General features: G+C 39.4%; 2 protein-coding genes across 3 annotated transcripts; one reads left to right on the forward strand and one right to left on the reverse strand.

Annotated features, from left to right (window-relative positions):
* The first annotated feature begins 308 nt into the window (after nucleotides 1-308).
* Nucleotides 309-2,746, forward strand: LOC117946778 (free fatty acid receptor 2-like). Its single transcript, XM_034875150.1, has 2 exons — nucleotides 309-1,977; nucleotides 2,067-2,746. The coding sequence occupies exon 1, from the start codon at nucleotides 573-575 to the stop codon at nucleotides 1,593-1,595; it is 1,023 nt and encodes a 340-aa protein (XP_034731041.1). The 5' UTR covers nucleotides 309-572; the 3' UTR covers nucleotides 1,596-1,977; nucleotides 2,067-2,746.
* A 61-nt stretch (nucleotides 2,747-2,807) lies between these two features.
* LOC117946779 lies at nucleotides 2,808-8,186 on the reverse strand. Of its 2 annotated transcripts, XM_034875151.1 has the most exons (6): nucleotides 7,192-8,186; nucleotides 6,182-6,496; nucleotides 4,859-5,290; nucleotides 3,897-3,983; nucleotides 3,760-3,801; nucleotides 2,808-3,598 (listed from the first exon to the last, which is right to left on the reverse strand). In XM_034875151.1, the coding sequence occupies exons 1-5, from the start codon at nucleotides 7,244-7,246 to the stop codon at nucleotides 3,770-3,772; spliced, it is 921 nt and encodes a 306-aa protein (XP_034731042.1). In that variant the 5' UTR covers nucleotides 7,247-8,186; the 3' UTR covers nucleotides 2,808-3,598; nucleotides 3,760-3,769. The 2 variants fall into 2 exon arrangements, with proteins under 2 accessions (XP_034731042.1, XP_034731043.1); XM_034875152.1 differs by lacking the exon at nucleotides 2,808-3,598 and having other exon boundaries at nucleotides 3,759-3,801.
* Between the last annotated feature and the right edge of the window lie 1,549 nt (nucleotides 8,187-9,735).

Here is a 9,735-nt window from a genome sequence, read left to right on the forward strand (position 1 = left end):
TATTTACGACACAGAGGAAGCAATAACACAGCATTACGGTTTGTGTACCATCCCGTGTGCCTGACCAAAACACTGGCTCCTCATTAAGAGATCATTCATTATCTACAATAAACTCTAAAGTAGGGATGTAGAAAATAATTAAAAGGGAATATAGGAAAAAGGATTTAAAGTTGATCTCTGTCTCCTTGTTCTGGTCTTTCTGCTTATGGGCTAAATATGCACATACTGTAAAAGCAGTACTCTCTTAAAGCAGGTGTCAAATTGACAGTTAATGTAAAAAAAGTGTGCTGTGCAGTGTGGTAATCTCTTTCCATTCTTTCTTATCAGCAGAGCTCGAAGCCCTCGAGGAAACAATGAGCGTTGGTTTATCGGTTAGGACAGGAAAACCACACTGTCTTGCTGGGTTTGTTCCAGGCCACTGACCCAATAAGAAGCCTTCGTCTCTTGCTGTTCTGACTGTCTGACAGAACAAACCTCCTTGTGTCACAGTATATTCGTTCCCCCTGAAGTCAAGGACACAATGTGACACATCTTGATCCCTAACTGACTGATTGACTTACACCGAGGCCACCATGCAGGAGTGCCATACTGGACTCTGTTTGTCTGTCTACATCATTACCTTTGTGCTGGGCTTCCCAGCCAACGTCCTCGCCTTCTATACCTTCTGCAAGAAAGTGAGGCAGAAACCCACCCCGATTGATATCCTGCTCCTCAACCTGACCATCTCTGACCTTCTCTTCCTCCTCTTCCTGCCTTTCAAGATGCAGGAAGTGATAAACAACATGCGCTGGGACATGCCCTACGCCCTGTGCTCGCTGTCCGGCTTCATCTTTTACATGACCATCTACAACAGCACCTTCTTCCTCACTGCGGTCAGTGTAGAGCGCTACCTGGGCGTCGCTTTTCCCATCCAGCACACCCTGAAGCGGCGACCCTTGTATGCTGTCGCCGCAAGCATCTTCTTCTGGATTTTCTGCTTCATCCACCTGAGCATTGTGTTCATTGTGCCCTTTATCGGCACCGAGGACTCTCCGAATACCACCTCAAGCCACAACTTCACAGCTAACTCTGTCATCGGTGACAAAAAGACAGAGGTGTGTTATGCAAATTTCACAAAGGCTCAGCTAAAGGTCCTCCTGCCTGTGCGTCTGGAGCTCTGTGTGGTACTTTTCTGCATCCCTTTCCTGATAAGCAGTTTCTGCTACATCAACTTCATCAGAATTCTGTCAAAGCTGCAGCACATTGACCGTCGGCGTCGCCTCCGTGCCATTGGCATGGCTTTAGGAACACTGCTGGTGTTTGCTTTATGTTTTGGCCCCTATAACATGTCGCACATTGTCGGATTTATTACATGGAAAAGTCCCGACTGGAGAGACAAAGCCCTGCTGTGCAGCACCTTTAATGCTTGTCTCGACCCTCTTATTTTCTACTTCTCTTCTTCTGCTGTAAGAAAGACTGTGGGTAGGGTGATGGAAGGGGTTAAGAGTCGCCTAAACAGGTGCATGTCCTGTCACATGCTCTGGGCCTCGATGGGTAGGATTAGCAAGACTGCAAAAGATAAGGAACACAAACAAGAGGAGATCAATGCTATCTAAGCTGACTGAAAGGAAGTTGTGAGCAGCTGCCTTCCTAAATTTCTGGAAGCAGGAAATTAATGGCATGTTTGTTTTTATTTTTACACGTGAGCAAATGACTTGGCATACTACATACAGTGTTTGACTCTGTGATGAACTTTTTACAAGACAAGAGAGGAATCCTTCAGTCATTCTGAGCAGATCACAGTTGTATGTATGCAGTGTGATGAGAATGGCAGAAAGACAGGCTACATTGAATTGCTATAAAATGAAAGACATTTCTCAGTTAAGAGCAGGATTTCATAAGATCTCCATTCATGTAGCCAGTGTTTTGGAGTACTGCACCATCAAAATGAATATCGTAGCAACAGCTGTGGATATCACCTCTATGCGCTAACAGAGGGTTGGTTTCCTAACAACTTTGACCATGAGCAGGATATGTCATCTGTTGTAACAACACACTCATGTGGTGGTGATGTGGTAAATGTCGAGATCTTAAAGATGCTTGTCGAAAGTGACAGGGCCTTGTACACCCTTACAGACACATTTATGCAGCTAATACACAGCTTACAGCTTTTTTGTTTGACATTTTTGTATTTTGTATTTTGCCTCACATGGCTTTTTCATCCAGATTTAAGTTTACACGGTTTTATATTCATACTATGATTCAATTACATGGCCATATTTAAATCATATGTGATACTGAAGTAGCATGTATGTATGAATTATTGAATAAACGTCAGATACATCGAAGAGCTGCATGACAGGGCTTGTAATTATGTAAAACAAAACACAGAGATACTATTTCCATACGTAAATCATTTAAACGTGTATATTTTGCATAATGTGTGACTCTGATTCTTGTGTAAAGACAGCAGTCAGATAATAGGTGGTTCTTATGTGAGCGTATAGAGAGAGGAAGAATGAAAGTAACATCATAAAGGCAAATTACAGATACCCTATTTCCGTTAAGAAATCATGTTGTAATAATAATAATAACAATTATAATAACAAATGTTTATATTGTTATATTGTTGTTATTTAAGGGTAAGTGACAAATGTGAACATGTACATGCATGTAAACATCTAATGTATCACACAAGTGTAGCTCACCCTATCAGTCATGTGTACAATGTATACCTTTTTGATATATATGCAGTAAAATTACAGTTTTGATTGTAAGCAACAGCAAGTTTATTGAGAAGAATAAAGCCTGTTTTCAACACCACTAGTCTTTTTAAACTGTAGATGTATCATCTACATTTCTATATCTTTTTTGGGGGATCAATTTTCTTTATTTAAGCAAAATGACAACATACAGGGAAATAGACTACACATACCAAAGAAGGTACAGAGAACCTTTTCCACAATCCTTCCTTGTGATGAAATGTTTCCACTCTTTCTCTATTTCTAAAGGTCAATATTATTTGCAGTATTTTGTGATTCTGTTAGTGTGGGCAGGCCTAAATTTAAAATGAAAACGTGAATCAAGATCTCATCCCACACACTGCACACGTTAACAATGCTATCACACAAGCAAGAGCTGGCATCGATTGTAATCCTGTTTTTTGAGGATTAGGCCTGTGCGGAGGTTGATCACTGTATCTGGATGACAGGTGGATCATGCATGAAACATTCATTCTGACACACCGACCCAAGTGAATGACTAAGATGTGCAAAAATCCAGCCACTGGCACAATGAGCAGATCCAAAAACACTCTAGTCAGCACGCTGTGGCAATAAAGAGTTAGAGAGATAAACAGCTTTGATATACAGCGAGAAATCAGCATTGCATCAATGTTCAGAGGATATACAATATGTGATAGCCAAGACAAATGTACAGCAAGAGGATTGAAAATAAGGGGAAACTTTCAAATATAAGAAGGGAGAGAGGATTATATTATATTATATAGTTAATTCCCATTTTGCAATGATGACTCTGGACTCGATTTGTGTGATGTTGTTTGTCAATGGTTGGTCTGCTGAGATGAATCGCACTGAACACCCATTTCATTTTTTATTTCCTGGAAGACAATAATTGGTTATTTGACTGGTATATTGACTTTTTCCTAACAATGCGTGATAGGTTACCGTACAGGAATAAGGCAATGAGAAAAAAAAACATACGTGCATGTGTGTGTGTGTTCGTGTGTTTGCCAAAGGCAGAAGGAAAAATTTAACTCACATGGCAGACATCATTCTCCCTGCATGCAGAAATGTTTGATTGCTGTTGAGTTCAGAGCAAGATCACGTAAATAAAAACAACATTGTTTTTTTTAACAACTTCCTGTGGTTCTTGCTCGGATGTTTGCTCACATTTACCTTCCAATAAAAAGACCACGGTCATTGCAGAGAGGAAACACATCTTGACAATGTTCAAGTGTGCAATCAGCTCGTTTGGGTAGGCATCTGGAAAGTAGAGCAAAAAAAAAGTAGAAAAGCATCACTGATTAGCACTGACTTATCATGTTATTGATCACAACAGAAAGGTGGAACTGGCTTTGGTTGGTGGACATTTGCCTCCTCACTGGGAGGAGAGATGTTTAACCATTGATTGGTAAAATCATTGATTTGTTCAAGTATGCAGTATAGCAGGCAATCTGTTGCCTTGGAATGATCGACGTCTGAGCCACATATACAGTCAAGTAGAGGAAACTCTGAACAAGCAACTCGTGGTGTGTGAGGCCCTCTCGTCCCTGAACTCTTTGTCAGTACAGACTGTGATATTGGGAAGGAAGTTGCCTATAGATTAGCCAAGTGGAAAGAAGTGTTTTGGGCATCCAGGTTTCCAGAATTAAAAGTCCTTTTCCTTTTCTACAAGGATAGGTGAATTGCAATTGGAGTATTTCCAAGGATAGGATAGGCATCTAAATCTCTATCAGTACAAGCGTTGAGCAACTGCATTAGAAAATAACTTCCTTATCTGATAAAAAGTCAAAGGTACAAGCCTGTTTACAACAAAATACACATATAATATTAACAATGGATCAAATGGACATATGTAATGTTAAGGGAGTCACCTTTAGTGATAAACCCACACAGAATTATCAAAATATTCATTTTTTTCCTTTCCGTCAGCTTTTTTAGTGTTATGTTTTCTCTAAAACAAAGTAAAATATTTAAAACTGATGGGCATAATATACTACAATAAAGTCCGATATTGCTGAACATTTAGGATAACAATGGAAGAAAACACATGGGAATTTAAAGTGGTCAAAAAAATGCACTTCACAACTAATTCTTCTAAGGAAATTTTCTGTATTCTATTAATATTTTTTATTTACCCCAAGTGAAGGAGGCAGTCAGAGCGGTGGTCATGGCAGGGTGGTCCTGCACCCCACAAGTGAAGGTGATCCCTGTTTCCAAGGACTCCCTATGTGGGAGGAAAAACACACTGAAGAGAAACACTTCGTGGCTGTTGCTGTCCTTCACCTGGAAACACTTTGGGGGGCTCGCAGGCATGGAGTCCACCAACCAATCTGAGGACAATTGGGCTCCGTCAGCAGGGTGTTCTGAAAGGTTGCCATGAGGGTTTATCGCAGGAAGCGTGCAATTGGTGACTGACAGGTGATCAATATTGGCTGCTGCGCTCTGGTAGGTCCAGGTGAGGGTGAGCTCGCTGGGGTGGTATCCCCAAGTGAGACAGAAGAGAGCCCACTGACCAGTCTGTGGGTCCGGGGGAATCTGGAGGTAAATCTTAGGAGCAGAAGGTGGTGCTACAGTAGCAGAGGAAAAAGGGTAATAAACAAAGTAAAATCATTCCAACTGTAAAATTAGGTCATTGCAGCAGTAAACAATAATATGCAGCAAGTTAAAATAGAACATACAGTACATGCAAAATGAGCAAATGTAGTGGCTTTAGTCATACTCATAATGCAACCATTTATTTAAAAACATGGACAAATTTAGAGGAAATATGTTGATAAAAAGTATAGGAACATTAATTAAAGGGTATGCATTTGTGAAGCTTTGTGAGGCATAAAGAAAAGGATGTAAAATGGTAAAAAAAATTAAAACTTGGACTACATGATAAATCCTACTACTACTTCAAATATCTACAATAACCATTGTAAGCAAATCTTAAAAGGATGTTACCTACAACAAATTAAAAAGCCATTACTGTAAAATTAATTTTAAAATGGTATGAAATGGAGGACATCTGGAATAAAACTATTAAACAAGAATAAAACTGTTGTTTAATGGAGGCAACATTGCATCCAGAGAACATCAAAGGGATGCTTTTCTCCCACATGAAGGATTTCCACATAATAATTTGGCCATCCCCCCCTACCTTGTTTTCTGGTGAGTTTCAATTCCCTGCGCAAAATCGATACAAGGCACTGCTTACGGTGCCTGGGTGATTATTTCTAGATGTGTCATGAAACTACTCAGGCAAAAAGAGGAACTCTGAGGGAATTTCACATGGCTTGAATTTTTATGTTGAGCTTGACCGTCACTGGTATGGTGAGCACGGTCCACCCCGGCGCTTGTATCGAGCTGCCTCAAACTAAACACTGTAGCTCTGGTGCACAGAATATACACATGAGACAAAAACACCTGCATGCCAACTTTAATGAATTTTTGAAACTAGCAATTTAGTTTCTCACCCAAGATGAGCAGCTCGGTCCCGTTGCCCCACTCTGGGTCTTTCTGCAGAACGTTGACCTCACAGTAATACCACCCAGAATCCTCCAGTGCTACCTCAGTGATTACCAGGGAAGAAGTCTGATTCTTCTCCACAACAAACTGCCTGGATGACTTTGGGATGAGCTGCTTTTCTGACTTCATTTTGAACCACTGAACCCCATACTTGAGGGATTCAACTTTGAAATGACAGGATAGGGTTGCCGTTTCCCCCCGCATCACACTGACAGAGGGAGGATACTGTCTAACCCTCAGTCCCTCTGGGGTTGCTGTCAGGGCTAAAGACAGAGCCATTAATATAACATGTCATACAAGGAACTTTTAAAAAGTGTAGAGCAGACACGCGGGTCATCTACAAATATTTAAATGTGTGTTTAGTATGCCTGGGTGACAGCTGGGACAAAGACGATCAGACAGAAAACTCTGGGACAATTTTATAACGCACCAGACAATTATTGAATTGCCACCAATGTAAGGAACTTCCCCTCAAAACAAATTCTGTTTTTTAAAACTTTTTCAAACAAAGACTAATGCAGACACTCTGGTGTACGAAAGATTTGAACAGCCTGGGAGTGTCTGTCTGATTGTGGCGACCGCTGTCTAGCTAAGTGTGATGAAGTGATTATTAAGTGTGATGATGAAATGCTGCAGATAAGATAAGCAAAACACTCAGACGCCCACAATTGGAGTGGAGATGAAAAAGAAGATGAACAAACAAAAACTATGGTTCAAAAACAGATTGCGTCTCCCTACCAGGCTACTTCCATTCACTCAAGGCGGAGCAGAAGCATGCTTTTTGCACTAATTCAATACTCTTTATCATGCAAATAGCCAGTTATGTTTGAAAATACATGTTATTTAATTCCAAATCTCATACCAAACTTGTGAAATAAACACTCAAAGAAATTAATAAAAAGACAAGCTTAACAGAGATCGAACTTTGGGTGACTAAGATGATTGTATTCGGACTGACCTGGTACTCGGCCTGCCAACAAAAGAAGCAAACACAGGTGATGCAGTTTTGCCATGCTGCTGTTGCTCCCCACTTCGACCTTAAGTGGTTAAATAATTTCTTAGGCACTCTTAAATCTGAAGCTTGCTGCGCTTTAAAATGTGTCAGCTTGTTTTGTTGCACTCTATGGTTAGACGTGATGGTTCATTAATAGGTCATTCTTCAAAAGAAACCTGAATCTCAAAAACTGTTGGGGTGAAAAAAATATACATATGTCAGTGTCTAGGCAAACAATTAGGCTCTTACTCTTTCTGCATACTGACAGAAACCACAGTGCAACAGTAAGCAATTCCTGCTGCCATTATTCTACCTTTTTTTGTTTCCCTCTACAGAGGTGCAGACGCTCTTTAGATCATGAAAACTATTTGATTTGCAAGATTTGCATTTTGATTTTCAAAGTGATTTTACTGGAGGAATTAATGTTGTTTTTCCAAAACGCCTTTGACTGAAGGTTTATATTTACATCCAGTTACCTGAGAAACACTTGCTTAAAAATACCCATATCACAGAGAAACCTTGACACAAGTAGATACAAGTAAACAACTCTGTATTTTGAGTTTTGAGCCATGACATTTTTACAAAGAGTAACAAAATATCTCTTCTACTTTAGATAACTTGCAACATATTACTCAATGTGTTGATGTTATTCCAAAACTCTTGCTTTGATTTATTTTTTTTAGTTTTTGTGTAGCTGTAAATATGAATTTCTTGAGTGGCCTAATGAGCTGCAGTATAATGAATCCAGATCTGCCTCCTCCGGGGAGGAGAAGACTTGTGATGCTAGGTGTAATCATCCTCATCATAGCGAGACAAAAGTTTTGAAATGTATGTTTAACTTAAGGGAAAAACTGTCTACCTTAACTTGCCACTCTTAATTAAAAACTACAGTTGATCCAGTACAGTAAAGCCACTTCAATTGCAATGACTTAAAGGGGCATAACGTAACGCATTACTTTGCTTTTTGTAAGTCAAGGGGCTTTACAAACAGCAACAAATGGGACCCAACATAACAATCCATTCTTTGAGACTGTCCTTCCCTTAAAAAACGCTCCTATAAGTAGTAAGTAGGACTGGAGCAAAGCAGGAAGTAAGGTCATCATATTAGTAAAGATTGGTGTGATCTTTTCAAATCCTACATATGCGATGAATACACCAGTATTGTATACCAGTCTTATGAACTTATCAAGCAACACATTAAGAGTACCTGTATAAGCAAGGCAAAGGAAACCTAAAGTGTCTTTACTTTGTATACATTTTAAAATATACTGTATAATACATTTATTTCACATGTTCTTATTTTTTCCGGGAGGGTTACACAACCTGATTTAAAATGTTGTCGAAAATATTGTACAGAAATGTTTATTCATGTTTTTTCACACAAATTGCAATAGTGTAAAACTTTATCGTTTTTTCCTGCCCAGACTAAATAACATCATCCTCTCTAGACGGATTTAAACAAACAGAATACTGTTAACATGTTGTCATAACATGTGGAGCTGTGTTGAAGTTGAGGATGAGGAGGCACAGATGCTTGCTATTGAAAAGAGGACAAGCAGAGAGTTCCCTCATGGCAAAAAAATGAAACTCACATGAAAACAGCCACTGTTAATCAAAATGGACCCTGGTAAACTAGTTAAAACAAGGCTTGTTTTCATATTAATGATTTATAATGATATGCTTTCGTTATGAAGTTATCACCCACTAATAACATTTAAATCCTTTGTTTGCTGAAGTGATTTGATAATAGCCATTCGTTCGGACAGAACTGCATCAAACCAAACATTCAGACATTTTAATGAAAAAAAACTGCAAAAACAACAAAAGCAGAAGCTCTTTGCTCAGCAGGATGCAAAAAGCAAGCAGAAGCAACTTGCCTGACCTCACCTCCTTTCGATCTCACCTCCTTTTGACCTCACCTCCTTTTGACCTCACCTGCTTTCCAACCACAGGGGCCAACAGAGAGCCTTGCTTCCAACAACAAACCACACACAGCGAGTTCTGTTAAAAACAAAAGTTTTATTTTTTTTGTCTCCCTCCACTTGAAATGATTTTTAACTCCACTTCATGGATTTTGAAAAAAAAAAAAATTGACACTCCAAAATAAAAGTCAAAGAAGACAAGTTCAGCAACTAAATGATTAAAAAAGAAGTACAATCATTGCTTCACAGCAGTGAACATCTGTCAGGATGGGAGACAAATATTTTTTTCCACTCATTGTTTTTTCTCTATATATTTTTCTGTGTGTTTATGTTGATGAAACCTTGATAAATGTAACAAATGGCTGTAATTAAGGTCTGTGTTATGAATGAACCAAACATGCCTCAGAGAATACACACACACACGCACGCATGCACACACAACAAACCAATGCTTGCTTGTGAAGTCCCTTTTATTACTCATGCTCATTGTGGAGGTCCATACACACTTGCACATACGCACAGACGCAGCCGTACACACACACACACACACACACACACACACACACACACACACACACACACACAC

The sequence above is a fragment of the Etheostoma cragini genome, chromosome 6 (assembly GCF_013103735.1).
Source record: "Etheostoma cragini isolate CJK2018 chromosome 6, CSU_Ecrag_1.0, whole genome shotgun sequence".
Taxonomy (NCBI): Eukaryota; Metazoa; Chordata; class Actinopteri; order Perciformes; family Percidae; genus Etheostoma; species Etheostoma cragini.